Below are 24657 nucleotides of genomic sequence, written 5' to 3' on the forward strand. Positions count from 1 at the left end.
ATTATACTAGAACACTATTTCATTCTATATTGATATCATCGATTATTATTTTAAGCACTGAAAGTTGATTACTTTTTTAGTTAGAATACTTGATTAAGAAAATAACCTGTTACAATCTTTCGTCTTGATCATGATTAATATTGAGAATTTGTTCGTTTGCTTATCAAAATATGAGGGACTAATAAAAAGGCATTTCAGGCGGTCGTCCTTTTTATCGTTGGAAAGATGATGAGACTTTCTAACCGTTATTCTATGCAGTACGTCGTTGGCTCATTAGTATGAGCGTGGGACACTGGAGATTTCTTGGGCGGGCTCCCAGAGCAGTCGAGGATTTTGATTTAAGTGAGAGTGTCGTGTTAGAGAAAAGGGTGCGACGAGTGTTGGTGTTTCTCAGTCTTGCTTGCTTTTGCTATCCTGCTCACTCTAACAAAGTAAGACAAGAGCAGGGTGCCTGAGGACTGCATCCTAATTACCTCATTTGGACCGAAACTGCCCGGAAACCCGGATACCACCACTCTAGTACTTTTTCCGCTTGGAATTCTTATGCGGATAGCAATGAAACACGAGCAAGAGAGAAAGATAGAAATAGATAGATGGAATGAGGGTGGCAAGAGGGTTGGAACAAGGCTATCGCGGAGGTGGGCACTATGCGGACGGGAGAACCGGTGGGGGCGGTAACGCGAAGAGAATAGCTTTCATAAATCTCTGTCGTAAAAATAGAAAATTTATTTGGGGGTAGTTGCACCATTTCGCTCTGTCTGATTCCAGTTGTATTGAAGCGCGACGTAGCGCGTATAATCATACCTCATGCTGAGATGATATTGGATGTCTTGTACTATAGACAAAGATTACTTACAGCTACCACTAACAAAATATAGTTTTCAACGGTAGTTGCAAGGATAGCTCGTTAGTTGGATGATAAACTGTTTATTCCTTCACCGGTGTCGCTTCCTACAGTCATTTGGATAGCTGGAGAAAGCGATGCAAAGTTCTCTTCATCTATTGTACGAGTATTGCTATTACTATTGTAGAGTTGTAAAATAGACTGTAACTTATTTTTTTTAGTTTTATGATCACTGTAGAGATTTCACTTTTGTAACCAAGGGTTTAGGGTATCGTAAATTATAAAATTTAAGTAAGTACGTCGAACATGCTGTTTGCAGATGTTTTGACAGATAGGTAAGATTGTTGTAAGTAAAATTGTGAGAGTGAATTTTAAAAGTATTTTGGAAATGCGTGGGAACTTTAAGTTTAAGTTAGTTTTGCGCAGCGTAAAAGTATGACTGAGTGGGATGAGAGGCCCAAGTAGTAGGTAGAGTAATTAAGAAAAAGGACTTGAGAAGATAGTCCTGAAGAATTATTCATTGTAGGCAGACCTTTGTATTCTTTCCTAATAAACACAACACTTAAATTACCTAACCTATGATATCCTTTTTAGATATTAACAACATCAATATCCTATCCAGTATTTCTGATACTACACTATTTTTTACCTTAAAATTATGTGTTGTCTTACCTTTCTCAGCGATCAAAATTATATTTAATTTATTATAATTATATTACATTTTGTTGAGTTTTACCAGTCTTCGGTTCTGGTAACATTCTTAATAAAAAAAATCCAAATAACGGTTGATCCTACAGGCTATCCCTGGAACTTCCCGCTGTGTAGTACGAGTCCAAAACAGTCGAGAAATTATCTATTCCGAACTTTTGAGCTCTTTTCGAGCCCAAAAATCTATTGGTTGTTGAAAATATGCTTTTTTGATAATTTTTTATTGCGATATCTTTTGATCGAATCAATGGTTTTTAATAGATCTTGGCAATATACGACGCAGTTTCTCAAGCACAAAAAAATCATTTATTACCTACCAAACGATTTGAAATAAAATTTTGGAGCTCTTTAAAAAAAATTAGGGAAACGGTTGACCCTGAGGGCCATCCTTGCAACTTTCTACTAATTCTCGAGCTCGAAATTACAATTTATGTTTTATTTTTAGCTCTCCGAGCTCAAAGAGTTGGCTGCTTTATGCTTTTGAGCTCATCGAGCACAAAAGTCTAATAGAAGTTTAATAAAACACTATTTTTAAACTGCAATTAGTTTTGAATGAATAAACCGATTTTTATGCGGTTGGCGGAATTCGGCGCAGTTTTTCCGAAAAAATTTTTTTTAATTTTTAATTTTCTTGCGGAAAGTTAAAAAAGTACCTTTTTAGCCGGCAAGTGATTTTAATAAGCGTTGTTGAAAATATCAAGATTATCCAACGGAAAATTTTTTCTTTTAAAAGTCGTTGACACCCGCTTAATTATTAGAAACGACAGAGTACCAGAGTATATCTGCACAAAACTGTAGCCGCTTCACTTGCTCACTTTTTTTTCTTCTTTATTTTCTTTCATCTCTCTTTTACCTTTGTTTTCTATCTACAAGCTTTCTTTAGCTTGAATTTCTCACCGGATGCCACTACGAACTTGCGAATTACCGGTGGAACCGGATCTGTCTACTGCGATGAATCGGTGTTTGCCTACAAGGAAAGAGAAAATATCTCATGACCGCGTCGCGTCGCGACATTTCGATGAATAAATGGAAACAAAAATTTTTTTTCACTTATTTGACTAATACGTTATATGTATACGGAAAATATCAATTTTATTTATTACCATTCCAAGAGAATGAATTAGTAAAATACGAGGAACACACAATGATTTTAACTATTTGAAATGAAAATTTTCTAATAACAGGAGAAAGTGAGACTTCACAACTTCAACAGACTTCAACAGCCGGAGGTAGCATTTAGTTCGGTAATTCTTGACTATCGTATCAAATCAACTTTGCTCTATTACGAAAAAATTCATCGCCATTTGATCAATTCATTTTAAACAACAATTATGATTATAATTATTGTTCGGTATTGCTTCTAAAGACTTTAAATTCTAAAAAAATTTTTTTTACACTTTATGAATGTTGAAGTAAGGGATAACATATTATGCAACTAGAGCGTTGTTGTCAAGTGCTTACGATAGTGCAATTGAGTGCTCGAACAAAGTTAATCGAAGAGCTCGAAAACGTACAATAGGTGTATTTTTGAGCTCAAAAAACCCAGAATTTTGTGAAAAAAAATATTCCAAGTATTTCAAGTTTGAAAATAACGGCAAATTCTGGGGATGGTCAGCAGATTCAACTGTATTCAGATTTGTTGAAAAATTTTTTTCCAAATTAGATTTATCACAATAGACAAGTTTTTTTAAAGATATTTTAATTTTAATTGAAAATACGCTATATTTATATTATTTACTGGATTTAGTTTATATGCCTTGTGGCCGTACAGTTGTGCATAGAATGAATAAATCAAAATTATAATGATTTGGTGTAAAAAAAATTTTTACTTCATATTCTATAAAGACTAATACTTCATCTTTTTGTAAACTTTAAATTGTAACATTTAATTAATAAATTATAAATAGTATTAGCTCATGATCATATTGTTACTTACAAAAAATTATTCTTGTAAATATCTATTTATATTCTATTGTGTTACACTGCAGTTATTTTTTTTCGTATTTGTTTAATCGATAGAGAAAATTTCAGTAATGGCAGGAAGTTGTAAATGACATTAAAACGATCAAATTGAAAGGAAAGTTAACGATCGTCATGTCCGTTTTAAGGTCAAGCAAAGGGTCAACAATTGGCCAAATCACGTAGCATTCAATTGAAAGGAACTTGCTGAAGTAAAGTTAGTGAGGGAAGCGTTATCAATAGATTGAAAGTTTTAACGGCCATGTCAGACTATAGCTCTGGATGATTGTCTAGATTCAACATAACAGAAATCGTAAAACTTATGGTAGAAACTCAGAATAGCGCCAGATGGGCATCACGCAAATATATATACGCTCGCTGAAGGTGAATTGCATACACAAAAATAGTATCTGTTAAGCCAACCCTAACTAAGAGAACTTCTAAGTGACTTATGACTTGGTGTGATCATTTTTTTATTATTTTAACTTTTATATACTTTATGAAAACGGCACTATGTTCTTGAATAATCTCTCTTATCATGTCACTATATTTTCTTCTTTAGACACTTTCAGTTCATTTGTCTCAGCATGTTTCAGTGTAATACTACGAATTACGAGGTAAAACGCATTACCTCGGTAAGAAGAAAGATGATACAGTTATAGAGTTCTGTCATAATTCAGTCAATCTGAAATCTAAGAGCTTACAATTTTGTCCCACAAGAATTTTTAAAAATGATAAAAATCTATTTTTAATAAATGTTTAACCTTTTGTTTTCTATGCAAATTTCAGTTTTCCTTCAATCGAATCTACTCTTTTCGGATATACACTCTTTAGTAACATCATGGTAGAAAAAAAGAATCACTTAAACAACATCTGTCGAAAGTGAATAAAAAAAAATTTTTTAAGTAACTCCAACCTTTTTCTTTCATTATTGTTCTCTTTATTTTCTTATTTGACTATTAGGATCGGTCTTCTCTTCCCTCTTTTTTTCTTTTCCCTAATTAGTGACTGTTAGCATATTATTAGATATTTTATTTTCTGTTTAGAATTTACTACAAGTTAATTTGGTGGATAGAATTACTTGCCCAAATTTATTCGACATTTATTAAGCATTAATTGTAATGACAAATTTTGAAGTGCTTTGAGATCTAATATAACAGAAAGTTCCAGTTTTTCAGTTTTTTGTCTATTTTTAATAAAATGAGCTTATGAAACGTGTATAATTTGACTTTTCTCAACTTTTTTTTTTCTGTCAAAATTGGAGCTAGAGTAAAGAATTGATTCAAATAATTAATGTGAGACATTGAACAAGTTATCATAAAAAATAAACCGTGAGATTTTTTATTATGTAATTGCGCTGGGTTGAGACAGCGAACGACCTAACAACTTTGTTACCTGGCTGTTGGTGTTTCGAAGCTAAGTCGTTGCCTTATTTTTAGCGTTTACCTTAACTTCTGGAGTTGCTTTCGTTAAAGTTTATTTCCGCTCCGCATTCAGTCGTTATGCTTCGTTTTTTTACTGTTCGCTTGGTAATTCTGCAGTTGTGCTTGTTTAACTTTTATTTAACGCTCTGTATTTGATCTTTATTATTAGTATTTTTTATTATTTTCTTCTTCAACTGCATAAAATAAGATCTGTTGAAATACTGATAAAAATATAAGGTTCAAGTCAGTTTCGCGTCTGTTTGAGGAAAAATGCAAGTCATTTAATCAGAAAACTCATAACAATTATACTTTTAAGTGACATGTATGTAATTACTTTTAATAAAAATAATATTAACTCAATCGATTTTGAGAAGAATATTTGCACTATAAACAGAATTCTGAATGGTTTTAATTAAAATTTTTATGTCATTTTATTTTTTATGTTAATTACAATTATTAATGATTTATTAATATCGATGAACAAGAGTGTAGGAAGGAATACATATTGAAGTTAGTCTCAAGAGATATTTTAATAATATTTTTAGAAAATTTTGATACTATTGCATTACTAAGATCTCGTTAAATTATATATAAATAAAATTTATAATACTATTCTTGTTAATCTTTCAATTAAACTTATGGCATAATTTTACATTCCTCTAACAAATTGTTGCAAAATAACTTACACGAAATTTTGAGTATTAAAATTAGGTCGAAAAAAATTCATTTTAACCAACATTTTTCTAGTATAGTTTCTAAAATATAGTTTCTAAAGTATATTATTGTTACTATATACACTAGTCACAAAAATTAAGGGATATAAAAAAAATTCCAAATTTTTTGGTGATTTTCAGCGAGCTGTAACTCCGAGGAAAATGATCGCACAGAAAAAAAAAAAAAAGCAAATTGTAGCTCCAAGTGTCTAGTTTTTAGATATGACCATGAAAATTTTTTGTCATCGTCAGGTCTGGAGAAATCCTAAGAAAACTACTGAAAAAAAATTTTTCGAAATTTTTTTTCGTCTTAAAAAGGTCTACGGGCTTCAAAAAATTTTTTCGATTGTTTCGTTTAAAAGCTCTTTTAGTAAATTTAATACCCTTTAATTTGACGTAATCAAGCCTGTACGATAATTTGCCGCGGAGTTATCGTCAATCAAAGCAAAAAGTTTTTTTGACTTTGGAAATCAATAACTCTGGAAATAATGACCGTATAGGAAATCGAAGGAGGGTTTTGAAAACTACACAATATTCTTTATAAGGGAACGTAAACCGCTTTTGAAGAAAAATTTTTTTGAATTGAAAACTCGGACTGAAAAAAGACAAAAATTCGCATAATTAAGGATATTTGGATAACTTGGTATAACTTTGGATAAAATGGATGAACGAAGGATATCGTTGGTAATTTTTAACTTCAAAGTGTCCCCTAAAATCCCTAAGAAATTCAAAGCGCTGCGATTTTTTGTTCATAGTGCCCAGAAGCTTCAAATTCTGTGTTTTCGCAAAAATCACCATTATGAGCAATTTTGTGATTTTTATTCATTTTTCCATTGAAAAAATTTTTTTCAAAATTCTTTATTTTTCGATCAAAGAGATTGATTTTTTCAAGAAATTTGAAAAAAAAAAAAAAATTTTCAATTTTTTCGAAATTTTTTTATCAAAAATTAAAAAAAAAAATTTTTTTTTTTATCGTCTTCAGAATGCTTCACTATTGTCAAAAAAATTAACTCAATTTTTTCTGTCTGCTACAACTGCCTTAGTTTTAAATCTCATTTTAAAAATTCAATAAAAACAAATTGATATACCCCCCGCGGAGTTCGGCTTTTCCTCACACAAAACTTGAATTTTACGTTTTTTTTTTAGCCTAAATTCCTTACGTGAATTTTATGTAAGCTTTTCTTTGATAAGCACCTTTTGATATGCCTCGTCGACATTTAGCTGCCACAGATGTGGCTCACATTGTTACCCTCCTTCAAGAGGGCTACAGTCAGGTGGAAGTAGCAGCTTCTATGGGAGTGAGCCAGTCCGTTATCAGTCGGGCCTATGCCCGATTTAACGCGACTCAAAGTTACGATCGTCGTCCGGGTCAAGGTAGACTACGAATCACTACCGAGCGTGATGATCGAGCTATCATTCGAGATGTTCGTCGAAACCCTACTGCGCATGCCCACACGATCGCTCATCAATTTCGCAATCGTCGACAACGTCCTCCCCAACAACACATATCGGCATCGACGGTTCGAAATCGCTTTCGAGAGCAAGGACTACGCGCTAGACGCGCAAATCGCGTGCCTATGCTCACTCCACGACATCGCCGAGCCCGATTGGCCTATGCTCATGATCATCACCATTGGGGTCGTAGACAGTGGACCAGTGTATTATGGACTGACGAATCTCGATTTTGTCTTCATGGCAGCGATAGACGATCTCTCGTTTGGCGCCGTCGTGGAGAACGAGATCGGGATGGTTTTACGAGACCAGTTACAGCTTTCAATGGTGGATCAGTCATGGTGTGGGCAGGCGTGTCCTTCAATACCAGAACCCCGTTGGTCATCGTTCGTGGGACGTTGACTGCCGATAGGTACGTCGACGAAATTCTGGAGCCCACGTCCTGCCTATGCGCACACGCATGGGGGCAAGACGGTTCATTTTGATGCAGGATAATGCTCGTCCTCACACTGCAGTTCGTACGCGAACTTTTCTCCGCGCCAACAACGTAACAACGCTTAATCATCCAGCGATGAGTCCTGATTTGAACCCAATTGAGCATGTTTGGGACATGCTTGGGCGTCGATTGCGGCGAGACTATCCGCAACTGCACAATCTTCATCAGTTGACTCAAGCGTTGTTCCGTTGTTGGCAAGGAATTTCGCAACGTGATATTCGACGATGCATCAACATGCAAGAGCGTTTACGAGCTGTGATTCGGAACAGAGGTGGCAATACACGGTACTGAGCAGTTACTGCCGTGCGTACAGAGGTCATTCGGCAGCTGCAAACAGACAAACACGCAGACAAAGACACACACACACACACACACACACACACACACACACACACACACACACACACACACACACACACACGCGGGTGTGTGAGAAGCATAAATCCGACCGAGCAACCTCCACGTGGTACGCTTTGAGTAACGCTAATGCCGGCGGTAAAACAACAGTCGAAAAAATTGAGAAAATTTCGAAAAAATTTTCGAAAAAATTGAAATTTTTTTTTCAAATTTCTTGAAAAATCAATCTCTTTGATCGAAAAATAAAGAATTTTGAAAAAAATTTTTTCAATGGAAAAATGAATAAAAATCACAAAATTGCTCATAATGGTGATTTTTGCGAAAACACAGAATTTGAAGCTTCTGGGCACTATGAACAAAAAATCGCAGCGCTTTGAATTTCTTAGGGATTTTAGGGGACACTTTGAAGTTAAAAATTACCAACGATATCCTTCGTTCATCCATTTTATCCAAAGTTATACCAAGTTATCCAAATATCCTTAATTATGCGAATTTTTGTCTTTTTTCAGTCCGAGTTTTCAATTCAAAAAAATTTTTTCTTCAAAAGCGGTTTACGTTCCCTTATAAAGAATATTGTGTAGTTTTCAAAACCCTCCTTCGATTTCCTATACGGTCATTATTTCCAGAGTTATTGATTTCCAAAGTCAAAAAAACTTTTTGCTTTGATTGACGATAACTCCGCGGCAAATTATCGTACAGGCTTTTGATTACGTCAAATTAAAGGGTATTAAATTTACTACTAAAAGAGCTTTTAAACGAAACAATCGAAAAATTTTTTTGAAGCCCGTAGACCTTTTTAAGACGAAAAAAATTTCGAAAAATTTTTTTAAGTAGTTTTTTTAGGATTTTTCCAGACCTGACGATGACAAAAATTTTCATGGTCATATCTAAAAACTAGACACTTGGAGCTACAATTTGCTTTTTTTTTTTTTCTGTGCGATCATTTTCCTCGGAGTTACAGCTCGCTGAAAATCACCAAAAAATTTGGAATTTTTTTTATATCCCTTAATTTTTGTGACTAGTGTATCATAATTACAGTGCTATTTGTATTTTCGAAAGCAACAGAGAATCTCGAAAATCGAAAAATATGATTAATGAAAGCCACACATGTCTGTTTTCTAAACATTTATCAATGCATGCTTACAAATAATATTTAGAAAAGTAAAACAAGTCTAAAAATAACAATTGTTTAGATAACTAAAAAAATAAAAACAAAGTTTATTATCATTGAATAGAGTTATATTTAACAATACGTTTCATAACTCAGCAGTGGACATAGTTATATGAGAATATTAGTGAATTCGCAGGGTCGATATTACGCACGTTGCCAGGGGAATCGTGGCTCCACTGATGACGTTCGAGATGTGGAGGGCTGCCATAGAAGGACAAAAGAAGAAGATCACCAAGTAGATAGACAGAGACACAATATACGAAGACTCGTGAAAGCGAAATTGGATTTATCACGTGGTCCATTTATTCATGGAAGCTTGTTATTGCGGATTTGCTATTGTGAGGTTGAAATTTCGGAGGATATTGAGAGCCGGAATTAAAGAAAAAGAATAAAAATTACAACTACTGCATGAAAAAATTTTTTCAAGAAAATCTAAATCTACATTTCATTATTCGTTTTTATAATTTAATGTTATTTTTTTATTTAAATTCGCCCGCAATCTACAAATTAAAAAGATATTCCTTTTTAGTACAATCAAATTTTCGCAGTATTTCTCTAGTATATTATGGAATAATAAAAGTAATTTCTCTAAAAAAATATGTTTTATAATATTTGAATCTCTTTTGTCTTATTTTTAGTTGCAGAAATAGAAGTTATACCACAAAAAATTTACTTTCCGTAATTTATGTAAGTAGTAAATACTTCTTGGTACGATTTGCAGTATTGTAAGAGGTTCATCGAAACTTGAATTCTCTGAAAATATAATGTTGAGTGGTCAAATGTACTTTCGTTAAAAACAGATAAAAATCAACGCTATTCCTTAAGTAGAACTTCTATTTGTCTTTTGGTTGCACAGAAGACGCGCTAAGAAAGTGTTTTAAAGATTAAACATTCATCGCCCGTAGTTTAATGACACCAACAAATTTGCCGAGTTCTAAAATCCACAGGTCTACTGTCTCAGTTTCATCTTACTAAAACAACACATTGTCAAGCTTAGTTAACAGGTGTTTGTGGAATTTTGAGCTCTATAACGATGATTTGAGATTTTATTGCAATAGTTATGCTAATTCAGCTTTGAGTGGCTTATGAATACTTTAATTAATAATAGAGAAATGGCTGTGACAAAAAACAATTTCTTATCCAAACAGAATTAGGATAATATATAATAATGAAATGGTTATTATTATAGCATTAAAATGAGTGATTCTTCATTGGATACTTTATAACAACCTACCAGTCATATTGCGGTGATTACTGGAAACAATACTAAATGTCAGGAATTAAAAAAAAATAAATCTTTTTAGTATGTTAACTTATTACCCTAATTTATTTTCCTACAAAATTTGTGACATAAGTTAACACTTTAACTGTTTTCGCAATTAACTTATTTAATTTAATGTTGATAAATGTTAGGAGTTGAAAAAATTTTCAATATTTATAATCTCTCTTATTCATTCTATTATTAGTCATATTATTTTCTAGTCTCTGAGTTAGCAATATTCATTGTGATATTGTATATGAATACGGACAATTAAACCAGTATATTAAGTTCATCACAAGATTTTTATTACAGCAGTCACAAAAATTAAAGGATTAAATAAAATCTAAATTTTTTACTGATTTTCAACAGACTTGTAGTTTAGAGGTAATTTTTCGTGTAGTAATAGATTTCTAAAATCAATACTATTGCATTTGTCTTCATGGCGGAACTTTCTAAAATTTTCTTTTGATTATGTTTTATATCATCGAATAGGATTGAAAAATAATCTTAGCTCAAAAGGTTATAAATATGGGATAGAATTAGCCTTGCCATTACTTATTTTTTTGGTAAATATCTTAAATGAGTTCAAAGATGAGCAAAATCGATCGATTAGTTTAGAAATGGTAGCCATTTAAAAATTTCAAAAGACCTAATAAAATCTCATTTTGACGATTTCTTTATTGAATAACTTGAATGGCTTGGCCTAAATTTTTTTCAAAGTGACAATATTAAAGTTGGTCAACTAAGCTTTAAATTATATTATTTTATTTTTATTGTGGCATAAATTTTATTTTTTTTATAATAATTAGACGCTGAGTATAATAATTTTGTGGTATGACGCAATTGTCATCACAACTATTTTTCTTCGATTGAAAGTCTTTTAAAAATCGTCAAAACACATAAAATTTTTTTTTAATTTCTTTATTTTTGAGATTCGTAAATTGATATTAATTAATATTTTTTAATATTTAACCAATTACAAATTCAATTTATTCACTTAGTAATGTAGTACTTACTATATTTATCGATATGCAATTAACTGAACCAATCGTAAAACTCAAGTTATACGATTTATTCTCATATAGTTTAAATTTTTTAATTTAATTTCGTGAAGTCTTTGAGTAATGCAAGAAATTTTATACTTAATTACGTTAATCAGAACAGTTGTTAAGTCTAAAATTTCACATTTTCTGTTGACTATAGTGATAAACTATATGACAAATATTGTCACACGTAATTCAGAACATACATTGTTACGTATTTAAGCAATTTAATCAGTTAGAAAAAGGAATCAGTTTTCCTTTTTTGCAATTGACTGTTGGCCTTTTCAATTTTCGTAATGTATAGTTACATTGAGGATACGAACAGTCGAAATTGTCAAAATAGCATGGTAGAAGATAAAACTTTTAGCATTGTCAAAATTCTAGCATCAAATGCATCTTATGTTCTACATCTTCTCAGGTTACGATTGAGTTCGTAAATGGCTTTGAAATAATAACGACCTAGTGATAAGTTTGGTGAGACTTGCTGGAGCTGAATAGTCGTCAGAATGTCATTTGAACTGCAATGAACCCAGACTTGGCTACACCAGATTGTTTGTTCGGTTGGTTATAACTGTACAAAGACACAGAAGTAACTTAGTGCAGTAAGACTCAAACTAGGAGGAAATGAATCTTTGAGTTGCTACAAAGGTAACTTGCCGGTAGAAAAAAAAAAAAAAAAAAAGAAAAAAATTCATACGAATAAAAGCTCAGAAGCCACCGAATTGGATATTTGCTGCTTTGTGTGCGTCTTTCTTTCCTTCAATTGACGTGTTCGTTCGAGGAAATTCTACTGAAAAAACGAACAAAAGTTCACGTCACATTCTACTACTCTCATTGTCAGTGCCTCAAGCGAGCTTTTATTTATTTTCAGTTGTTATTATTGCTTTTTAAATAATGATAAATATGAAAAATTCTTAGATAAACTTACGACGATAAATGTCAAAGCTATATCCCAAGGAGAGATTCGACCGTGTAAATCTTTAAGAATCGTTATTGAAGATATTTAGTAAATAAATTCAATACGCGGAAAAAATCAAAGTTTACAATAATTATCGTTTTTATATAACTAGACTTAACACGCTCGCTTCGCTCGCCTTCATTCTTTTAAAAATCCCGCCACTATCTCAGTCGACAAATCAACAACCGAATAAAATAGTCACAGAAGTGACGTAAAACGATACGACATCCGGCCATCAACTTTTTAGAAGAGGATAGTTACTATCTTTAATAGTTATTACTATTTTGAAACATTATTGAGTAAGTTTTATTATGTTTATGTCATAAGGATAGCTGAAAATCTTTAATATCATAATACTTACCGTCCCGATAGTGATAGTTGCCATCTCGAGCGTTTAAAAATTCTAATCCTATTTTAAATTATTTTTTTTTTTAAACTTTTTTATTATACGTACCTTATGATTTGTTTATCTCTTAAATTACTTTAGAAACACAAGTTGTCAGTTTGTGAAAACTGTTAAACTAAAAATTCTGTTTGGTATTAATTGATAACTATTAGTGAATTGAAGCAATCTAGGAGTTGAACCAATTAAAAGATACGTTCAATTAACGAGTTTAACAATATGAAATTTTAGTCTTATTCCATGAAAATGGATAAATAAATTCTAGCAAATATTCAATTTTTGAATTTTTTCATATAATATATTGATTGTGAAAATTATATAACCACATTTTCATCTGTTTTGTAATTTTTTATTTTATTAGTAGAGCTCTTCAAGCTCAAAAGTCTGATGAAAGTTTGATTATAGTATATTACACACCTAGGGAAGTAAAGTAAGAAATGTCTCAGATCATATGTAATTGTTGGCCGAGGCGAAGTCGAGTCAACAAAATCTCAAAAGCAAAATCTCTTTACTAAAGAGATTTTGCTTTTGTGTAAAGAATAAACATTCATCCGATCATGAATTTTTATCTTAATTCAAAATTGGGAAATTCAAGAAATTGTTTCATTTCAATAAAGAATTTTTCGGTATTCCTTGGCAACATTAAAAAAATTACTTGAGTGAAGATAAATTTTTTTGAGCTCAAAATACCTTTTTTATCGGTGCATAGATGTTATCATTTACATTCTTTCCTTGGGGATTGATGGCCTCAAATAGAATATACATCAATGAATTTTCATGCAATTATATTTACTTTACGGAAATAACCTCGTTGCATTAATCTACGTTAATATTTAGGCAATAATAATAATTAATAACATTTTAACTATTTCGAGCTGTAACGGTTTATCTTATCAGTACTAAAACATGAAGTGTATACACTTAAGATTCGGATAGTCGATAACTAGTATTCACAAGAGACAAAACGGTAGGAGCTCGTCGTAATACACTATGTAATGTCTTTGTGATATAAACAGAAGCAAGATGTTCGCAAGAGCCGTAACGCAATTTAATATTAAACGTAGCACTTCGTACTGGCGAAGTGCTACGTTGATTACATGGCATTGTATCTGACACCTTCGGTAATCTATACCCCGTTACGATGCTCTCACCTATTTGTGATGTATACACACCGTATATCAAGCTCCAACCAACCACCCACGGAAGTCAATGGCGAACCAGCCCATGAGAGAATTATACTCCGGATTTCGAACGATCTACCTCGATACGCTCGAGTTTCCTATCCTTGTCGTATCAGTAAATGAATAGATTCCAGACAATACAGGGATATGATATCCAACATAATTCATCTGGAGAATTTTTCCTTTTAATCATGAATAAAGTAATTAAATATTCTTCATGGAAAGGTATTAATTTTTTAATGTAATTAAATTCCCAATGTCTGCTAAGAGGTCAATAAAGCAAAACCCAAGAGTTTGAGGTTTTTTGGTAAGAAGAGCTTCAGTTATTGACGAGCTTTAGCATCTTAAATTGCCCTCAGGAAGGTTAGCATAGTTGAGCAAATTAATATCAAAACTAAAGTTATCGGATAAAGGATCATATTGATGTCGTAGCCTCAGAGAATTCGGTCTCAGTATGAAAGCTGTCGACACTTAATCAGCCCAATATACATAGGGCATTCCACCCTAAATCAGCAAGTTTTTGACGCAACTCTTGTTGATTCATGTATGCTAATCGATTAATGATACCTATAGCCCTGTAAATAATTAAAGTGCACTTAAAAATGTTTACATTCCTAAAATATATTTTATAAATGCTTTCATACACATAGTGTTTAATTCTACGATGCAATTATAGTATGATAGGAATTTAAATACCATATTTCTCAAGATTATCTTGGAGGTTTGAACTTCGCATAGAAGCTTGCAATGCGAAACAGAGTGTCGTTACGAAATAGTATGCTTCAGTATGACACTGACGTAGAACCCGATGACTTTTGAGTAAAGACACTCCCTTCTCGAGCTAGCCGGATTAAGGGATGAATACATGTAAAGACATTAAACTGTCAGTACAAACTCGTCGGCTAATTAGCATTTGAAATTGAAGCGTTGCGGTCGGCGACGCGCTTCAACTACTATGACAAAGGAAGATGCATTACTATATCGGAAGGAAAGTGCAAAATGGGGTATCCCAAAAATGTAGTGAAATAATTTTTTCTTTAAAAAAAATTTTTGAAATGTCTAAAGATAGATTAAAATAGCGTACCGAACTTTAAAATCGTAAAAAAAAATTTTTATTCCAAAAAATAAAAAAGGTTTTTCTGCAACATGCTATTTCTATGACTAGAAATAAATTTAAAATCTATCTTTCACTTAAAAAAAATTTCATGAGATTTGAAGCACTAATAATTTTCCATCAAAAGAATCATTCTTTAATAATTTTGTATTAATATTAAAAACTTACGTAAAAATTATTTATAATAATAAAAGAGTATAATTATAAATTTCTTTTGAAGAAATTGATTATTCTCAATCAACAAAGAAAATTTCTTGAATCAAAAAAAATTTTGCTGCGCTGAGAAAACAGGTTGTTCGACTCAAATGCGCAGATTTATTTGAAATAAATCAAAAATATATTTATAGTGTTAACAAATTTCTTTCATTTAAATATATATTACTTTGAATCAAATATTACTTCATTTTAGTTTATTTAAATGAATCGACTCATTTGTTCCATTTAAATAAAGATTTATTAACTATTAGCAAATCTCGGTTTAAGTAAATTACGCTTGGTGTCGCTACGGTCGCCACTTATTTTATCCTGCTAGGTTCCAGTCTTCCAAAATACATTGTCGTTTATATATTTTATCCCCGGACCGGTAACATGAGTAAGCGTCTTTCTTATGGTAATATCGGAAGTTTTACTATGTTTTATGGGAATATTTTCTATGTTGATACAGTAAAATTTGCTGTGTCGTCGTAGAAACTTTTTCTATGCAAAATGGCAAAAATTGGCTTCACTCGGGTAAGCAATATTTTTTTTTTAAACTTATTGAACTTATTAAATTAAGTCTAATAAAGGAAGGATTGTCTTAAATAAATAACATCGAGAAAGAGTGAGTGGATATGGGATCTGGTAGTATTAGTGGTAGAGCGTCTGAAATATAATCGAACGATCCAAGTTCGATTCCTGGCTTGATCCAGCCCCAACATTTTTGAAGATGATCTTTGATTCTGATAAATTTATATGTTAATACAATTTTTTAGTGTTTAAAAAATGTGGTTGATCCAAGTGAGGCCCGAAATATTTCAAATTTTGTTGGAATAAATTGAAAAGCCTGTAAAATTTACGTAAATAAATTTACGTAAATACTCAATATTCTGGGGAACCGAAACATCGCTAAACGCTCGCCAATTACTAAACTCAATGGCCTCCAGCTGAATATATTCGAGTCCACTTTGACCTTTATTAACTACGTTATTTTCAATCAACTCTGCAGTAGTTTGAAAATTTTAGAAAATAACATCAAGTGATGTTGACCGGTTAATTATTCAACGTCACGTTTCACAAAACTTAATATTGTAATAGTTATGAAATATAAATACATATACTTGTGCATTCATGCTCCATAGAGTTACTCATTGAAGTTTTACATGATACATATATTCTCAAATTGAGAAAGTTGACTATAGTTTTATACTGTTTTATCTCAGTAATCCAATAAAAAACTCATAATATTGAGTTACGAACTATGTGACGGATAAATTTGTCGTATAGAAATACTTTAACTCTTATCTGATTCTTAATCTAGTTTGTGTACTTAAGATGTAAAAAAAATAAACAATTGTTTTTATGTTTTGTATTTTCATAATTGATTTCAAAACAAAAAATACAGTTGAACTAGATTTTTGTTAAACTTCTGAAAGTAGCTTACTGTAAATTTTGACAAAGTTTTTCTTTTATTTTTTTTTGCTATGCATAATTATTTATTAATTATAAATCCCATCACTCAAAATTAGTCGGTTCATTTTTCCCTTTTTCTTTTGTCAATTAAATATTAATATTAGAAATCGAAAGGAAAAATGTTATTTCCAATCGGTGAATCTTTCTCAATGTCACTCTACTATAAACACAAATATATACTAAAGAAAATTTTATAGGATGAAAGTTTTCGAGTATATTCTTTTTGTGAACTTTTTAAATTCTTGAGTGTTATGTGAATGAGGAATAATCATAACAGAATCGAAAAATAAAAAATATAAATGGATAAAAACATGGGGAAGAGATAAAAAAAATGAAAAGGAATATAATGAGAATTTTAATAAAGTTTGAAGATAGTATGTATTAGAGCGATGATGAAAACTGAAAAGTGAGAATCGAAGAAAACTTTTGTTTAGGTATTTTTTAGATTTTTTATAGTAAAAAAGTCTTATGCTAAAGTCGTCAATATCATGGAATATCGAATTCCGCGGATTCGTTTAATGGCAGTCTCATGTTCAATGCAAGGGTGAACGAGAAAGAAAATGAGCAGTTCGACAGAAGATTCAATAGATAAAGTAACAGATAGTGTTTCGAAGTTATTTCATTAACGTTCGCAAAATATAGCGAAGGTATTAACACTGTATCTGTGTGTTTGTTAAAAATGCTTAACTAAAATAAAAAAAGGATAGAAAACGTGAGAAAAGGATAATTCAGAGACTATGGATGTGAATATAAAGCTTTTAGAGGTGGTAGATAGCGCCTTCCTTAGTTTATAATTATAAATGACGTGGAGATAATTAATTATCTCAGGAAATAAAAAGTTCGCATTGCTAGAGGATTCCTCTTTTGCTTTTTTTATTATTGATCCTCTTTTTATTAGGTATAAAGTGAAAACTTTATAAATTGTGCTAAGGAAATCGATCGATAATAAAACGGAAAGATTGGTTAGATCGACATCTTGAAGCAGCACCCGTTTTCAAACTCATTCTCCAAGACTTTCCGTTTATTTCGCAGTTGCCCTCCGAACTTTTTGCGTTATGCCCAAGAACTTTGGACATTTCCTTTGCAATCCCGACGCCTGTTCGTGGCACGTCGTCGTCTTGCGCTCTGAAAACGTCATGGGCATTGAGTATCTTAAGCTCTGGAAGAATTCCAATATTCTATGTAATGACAATAATTCACATAAAAACTTTTTCATACTTTCTGTAATACAATTTTTTTCATCTATAGCTAATGGATATCTAAGTTTTGTCTCATTAGTGATTGATTACTATACGTTGTTTGAGCAGAAAATAAAAATATTTATCATCTTAATAATAGTTACTCCAATCGAGCAGTCTCAGAGAGTAACATTAAAATAAAAAACAATTCGTTAAAAAATTTTTTACTTACATACAAGTAAGCAGCTTTTTTTGAAACACCTAATTGCAAAACCATTGAATGTCGATACATATAAAACTCGTATTATAATATGTCTTATGTTATGGCTCAAAATTATATGCAATTCGTATTTTTGAGTTCGAAATAATTTATTACGCAGAAAAAAATTGAGAGTAAAAGAGATAGATGTGTATACATATTAATTATTACTAGAGCCAGGGACTTTGTATGAAAGGACACACACTAATAAATCTGGGAAAAAAAGAGTTACATGTATAATCGGGAGCATTCGGTAATCGATAATGTTCAGGTTTAACAATGACAAATTTCAGATACAGCAAGAATTGTCAATATAAAATGTTGAACGACTTAACCTTGTTACACAATGAATATATGTGACTTTTAGTGTTGAAGAAAAATGTTTCTTTATTTGTTTTCTCGATTTATTATCGGATTCTAAAACCAATTGATTTACAACTTGTCAATGTATAATGCAATATGACGAAATTTGACTTGTATTGGTTAATTCTTTTGTATTCCTTTTTCAGACGAAATTCAAAATAAAGAAGAAGATAAAATTTAAAACTCAGAAATAAGATAAAAAAACAAGAAAAAATTTGAGACAATTTTAACAGGGTTATAGGTCGTTTAACCTTCCACTTGGACAGTTGTTATCGTCATCTGAACTTTGTCGTTGTTAAGCCTGAACATTACCGGCTATACATATTAATTTTTTTAGGTAGATTTCTTCAGAAATTGACTTCATAACTACTTTCGAATCGTTAATGAAAAAAATGGTCATACATCCAATATAAATCATAAAAATAATTGTAATCGCTAAAATGATAATTAATCATTAAACATCTATTACTTCTTAGCGTAGCGGGCGAATAATACTTGGTAAATATTCAAATACTATTAATCGTTGTACGAATGCAAGCTTGTACAAGTAATAAATAAAAGCAATGCAGAGATTACTCGAAAAATTTTAATAGTAATGTTGAACATATAGTAAAAGTCCATTTATTACTACCGCAGCTTGAGATAATGAGTAAAATAATAAATTGGTATATTTTGGAAACAAATAATACTTGAATTTATTGTTTAACTTTATTTTAGAATATCGTTCTTTGTCTACTATATATCGCTTAATGACTTTTTATTCACGTCAAGTGCAGAATTTATTTAACAATTTTTTTTATTTATTTTTTAAGTAAACGGCAAAAAATGAGAAAAGCAAATCTTGTTCTTCTAAAGTGATTCACGAGAGTGAAACCACTCGCAGAGGATTCAAAGCTTGAAGGGATACCGACAGCAATTCTGGATTTTAAACGAATTTATGACTATCTGCATTTGTATAAAATAAAATAATACGTATTTAGATATAAAGTTTTAATTTTATACAAAAACTTGTTTCTATTTCGTTAATAACCATTATGAGATTATTTAAATATATAGTCCACTGCAGAAAAAACGAATTATAAACAACCAATATATTGAAAATATATTGCGTATAATAGAAAATAATAGAGAGAGCGTGACATTCAGAATATATCAGAGCTATCAGATGATGGGAATTAAAATTTCATCACGTTACATTCGTTGAATTTACAGTCGTGAGACATTTTGATTTTTGAACATTTATTAAAATGTTTCGAGATTTATTTTGTTTTAGAGGCAAAAAAACAGCAGCTGTAATAATCGTATTGAGTCATGCAAATTGAATTTTCTACTTCTCTATGAATCTAGTTATTACGTACCTATTCACAACTGGTCTCTCAAATAGTCCTGCAGCTATAACGTGTTTAGTCTTGAAGCAGTAGTAAAAATAGTTTTATACTTGCAGTAAGATTATTCCCGTTGCACTAACAAAAATATTTTGTAAGTCATTGAAATCAAGAAAATATAATCGGCTATTTTTGAAGATGCTCACCCTTTGAGGGTGACAGTATATGCGGATATTCTCCTACCTCATTCCTAGCTCGAGTTTCATAATCATGATACCTCGATATTTCTCTGAGCTCAATTATATCATCTGAACATTACTTTTCTTTTGATTATTAATATCACACTATATCTTTTAGTACTTCAAATTATTTTAAAAACTGTAACAAGATTAGCTTTTAGCAGCTACAGGAATGATTCTGCTGTGGTTACTCGGAAAAAAGAGAAATAGAAAAATTACAGTAAATAATGTAACGTGACGCTTCGTGATGAAAACTGAAAAAAATACAGTTTCAGATTGTAAGTACTACAGATTTAATAAAAATTACATTGTAAAATGTAATATTTACATTGAAAGCTTTGAAAATTAACATTCAAAGTTTGAATTACAAAAATGTTATTTCAAACTGTAATTTTTCTAGTTTTGAATACGACGGAACATTTATTATTATTTATAATGTAATTTTTCAAGTTTTCTTTTTTCCGTCTACAAGCTAGGTTTTGTAACTAAAACAAGTCCGTCTTGTAACTGCAAAAAGATTCATTATGATTATTCGCAGGATGGAAACCCCCATGTAGGAAAGAACAACGGGCCCAAGCTTGCCCCAGACTTGGCCCAACTCTGTACAACTCTGGCCCAAGCTTGTATACCAGACTTGGCCCAGTCTTGGCGGAAGTCTGGAATGATAACATGGGACCAAGCTTTGTATGCCAGACTTGGCCCAGTCTTTGTTGCCATGACTGGGCCAAGCTTGTATGCCCGAATTTACCCCGAGTTAACCCAAAGTTGACCCAGAGTTGGCCCAGCCTTGGTTACCATGAGTGTGCCAAACTTACCCAAATCTGCAAAATTAATTTTAAAAAGTAGGAAATCTTAATTAAATGAGCGATTCTCTGTTTCAATGTAGTACTAACGCAAGTTTGTGACGTGTAATTACTTATTAAGACTTACCCGATTTAATGTAGAGAAATAAAGTATTTGACGGAATCGAGATTCGAACCCTAGCCGCGCGCTTGCAAGCCGACGCCTAACCCATTACGCCATTAAAACGACATGTCGATCTAAAGCTTACCATTCTTATAAGCCAAATCTATTTAGAGGTAGATTTTTACGGTTAGTTATTTATATTGATTATTTTTTTTATGGTGATGATATTTTTAAATATTTATTCCAATCAAATAAAATTAATTAAAAATTTACAAATATTTTCCTTAGTTATTGAGGCTTGGCCCAAAGCTGGCGTGTCATGGATCGGCCAAGGTTGGGTTACCCAGTCCCGGGTCAAGGCTGGCGTGCCATAGAACGGCCAAGGCTGGGCTACCCAGGCTTGGCCCAAGGCTGGCGTGCCATGGATCGGCAAAGGTTGGGCTACCCAGGCTTGGCCCAAGGCTGGCGTGCCATGGATCGGCCAAGGCTGAGCTACCCAGGCTTGGCCCAAGGCTGGTTTACCGAAGAAACGGCCGAGGCTACTTTACCCAGTCTTGGGCCAAGACTGGGACACCAAGCTTGGTACCCCAGTATTGGCGCAAGCTTGGCCCCGGCGTTCAACTCTGGCGATTCCTATATGGGCCTGCTAAAAATATCGTATCTAATTCTATCTTCAGACAGTTATATTCAGATTATTGATTCTTACACAAAATGATCTCGTCAAATAATACGCCAAGTGAGGAATAATTTTGTCTGAGGGATATTATTATCCGAACAAAAACAGTTTCACTGTAAAAAAATCGTGCCAAGTCCACGTTCATAAGACTATTAAGAAAAAAAAATTTTATTTCTTTACAAAAAGATATAAAATAAAAAATTAAAAAATCCAAGTAACCGATATGGTTGTATATGATTTTCGAAAATTAAAAAAAAATTTTTGTAAATTTAAAAATTAAAAGAAACAATTTTGGAACGTATTTAGTGTGCGTAGTTACGAAATATTTCACTTTTTATGAAATTCCTAAATTGTATCTACTAGGACACTTAAAAAAAAATTGAAGTACACAATAACGCACACCAAGTACGTTCTAAAATTGTTTCTTTTAATTTTTAAATTTACAAAAATTTTTTTTTAATTTTCGAAAATCATATACAACCATATCGGTTACTTGGATTTTTTAATTTTTTATTTTATATCTTTTTGTAAAGAAATAAAATTTTTTTTTCTTAATAGTCTTATGAACGTGGACTTGGCACGATTTTTTTACAGTGAAACTGTTTTTGTTCGGATTTCAGTTTTTTTTGTAATTATAATAAAAATTGACAATTTTAATTTAATACATTTCCGGTGGCAAACTATCCCCTTTAAGCTATAGTTCATGTAAAAGTTATTCTTGCGCCGCCTGGCGTGTGTAATTGCAAGCTGTCAAATATCTTTTTTTCACTGTAGTTTCCCATCTATTATAAGATTAGCATGCATCGTTATATTATTTAGTCTCTGGCCGTCCGCTTTTTACATAAGAAAAAAGTTAAAATCTAAAAATCTGGGTCGCTATAGTTTGTGCTGATTATTTTTAATCATTTTAAATAGAAATTATAAAGATAATTGATAATAATCAAGTAATACGCGTAATAAAAAGCATGAACTACTATTATAAAATATCATATAAAAAAAAAATCAAATTAAATTTGAAAAAAAACTTGTAACCTCAAAAAGCGATTCTGCTTACGGTATATACACACTCGGTAGTCTGGCTTGAGAACGGAACTTGGCGCCAGATTCTACCGAATCTGTTGATATGTGATATTTTTAACAGGACATATTTGAACAGATTATTTAATAGGGTGTGCCAAATTTCAATTTCCGTGAAGAACCTTTTAAAATTGGAATTTTGAGTTCCGCTTTTAGCAGGAGCTGTATTTCGGCATTTCTTAAGATAATTTGGGGTAAGACGATTTATTTGATTTTCATAGAATTTTTAACAGGAGATTTAGTTGGGCACTTCCGGCCAAAATTCGAAATACCCAAACTAAACTCCTGTTAAAAAATTCTATGAAAATCAAATAAATCGTTTCACCCCAAAATATCTTAGTAAATGCCGAAACACAGCTCCTGCCAAAAGCGGAACTCAAAATTCTAATTTTAAAAGGTTCTTCATGAAAATTGAATTTTGGCACACCCTAGTATATAATCATTAGTGCTTTTTTTCCATGTAGAGATGTAAATTATCCTTATTTTTTACGAATATACATAAATTATATTTAAGTAAACAAATTGCTATATTTTTACTCTGTTGAAAAGATTTTTTTTTTTCATGACAATCCAATAATTAATCAATTATTTATTTAATGTTTCAGGTTTAGGTCAGCGTGGTTCTACCGATTTACCTAAAGGAGGTAAGGCAAATTCTTATGTTATTGAACAAATTTAAATTTAATTAAAAATTTACAATACTTATTTATTGCAAAGAAAAATATTTAAACATTATTTAAATGAAAACTGTTTATTTTAAATACTAATTTTCTTTCGTTTAACACACTAATAGCGTTTATTAAAAGATTAATCAGCATTGATGTGTAGTATGTATACAAGTATTTGCATTTATTAGTAGGTATGTCAAAAAATGAGAAAAACTCCAAAACATGAAACTTAAATGATTAAAAAGAATAAAAAATAACAGAAGCAGAGAGCAGATAGGATAGCACAAAAAAAATTGTGAGGGAAAAAGTAATGAGTGTATGCAGCTAATTCAGACTTGGTATTCAGTATTCAAACAGTATAAGTAATGAATGAACGTAAGCGCAAGTACGCATAAAAATACGTGTTTAGTATTATATGTATCAGTCTCTTTTGCTTTTTAAATTTTCAACTACATAATTCATCTGAAGCGTAGTCAGAGAAAACGCAGTCAGTACTACGTATTTCTGGATAGCCAAAGAATAAATATAGGACATCTGATTCCAGAGACAATACATACTTCTCTTCATTTTTTTAACAATCAACTCAAAAATATATTTTCAATTAGTATTTTTATTAATTTAAAAACGGTAAAATTTACTCTCACCGACGAAGTAAAGCCGACGTTATGGAATAAAAATACTAAATCCTTTTAATACACTTATCTTTGTTCCAACAGTATATCTCGAAGTTAGCTTTTACAGCTTATTGAATTTAGTGAAAAAGCACTCATTCGAAATAATATTGCACACTCCGTATACTATACAATGTATACATGTCTATGGATAATCCTAGCACTTTATTTCTTGATAATTATTTAAAGATAAAAAGTATATTTCAGTAGACTATAGAAATCTATCTATTACGTTAGTACGAATAGTGAAATTTACTTAGAATTTGCGCTCACAATTCTTTGCAATTCTGGAATAATATGAATAAAACTTTGAAGATTTTCAAGCAATTACCTTGGATGAATTCAAAGATAAGCTGAAACTGTAAATAAGTTTATAAAAAGACGACTCATATATTTAAAAATAGTAAACAACGCTATTTTCGTGATTTTATTATAAAATAATTATAGAGAGGAAATGATAGTATGATGAAAAAAATCATGTTATAGTTGATGATATAAATTTGTAGACTGTTCGGGGCTGTTAGAATAAGAGGATATTGTTTT

General features: G+C 31.4%; 1 protein-coding gene across 4 annotated transcripts in view; it reads left to right on the forward strand.

Annotated features, from left to right (window-relative positions):
* Positions 1–24657, forward strand: part of Tei (irregular chiasm C-roughest protein teiresias) — a 166228-nt gene that overhangs the window by 31387 nt on the left and 110184 nt on the right. For all 4 annotated transcript variants that reach the window (XR_012479155.1, XM_074242514.1, XM_074242512.1 and 1 more), the window contains exon 2: positions 23381–23419. Coding sequence is in view for 3 of the 4 variants with exons in the window: in XM_074242514.1 (XP_074098615.1) it covers positions 23381–23419 (39 nt within the window). In the remaining variant the exon portion in view is untranslated. The remainder of the gene's footprint in view (positions 1–23380; positions 23420–24657) is intronic.

Source organism: Cotesia typhae, unplaced genomic scaffold, assembly GCF_013202065.1.
Source record: "Cotesia typhae breed Kobodo isofemale line unplaced genomic scaffold, CoteBio_Ctyphae contig_4, whole genome shotgun sequence".
Taxonomy (NCBI): Eukaryota; Metazoa; Arthropoda; class Insecta; order Hymenoptera; family Braconidae; genus Cotesia; species Cotesia typhae.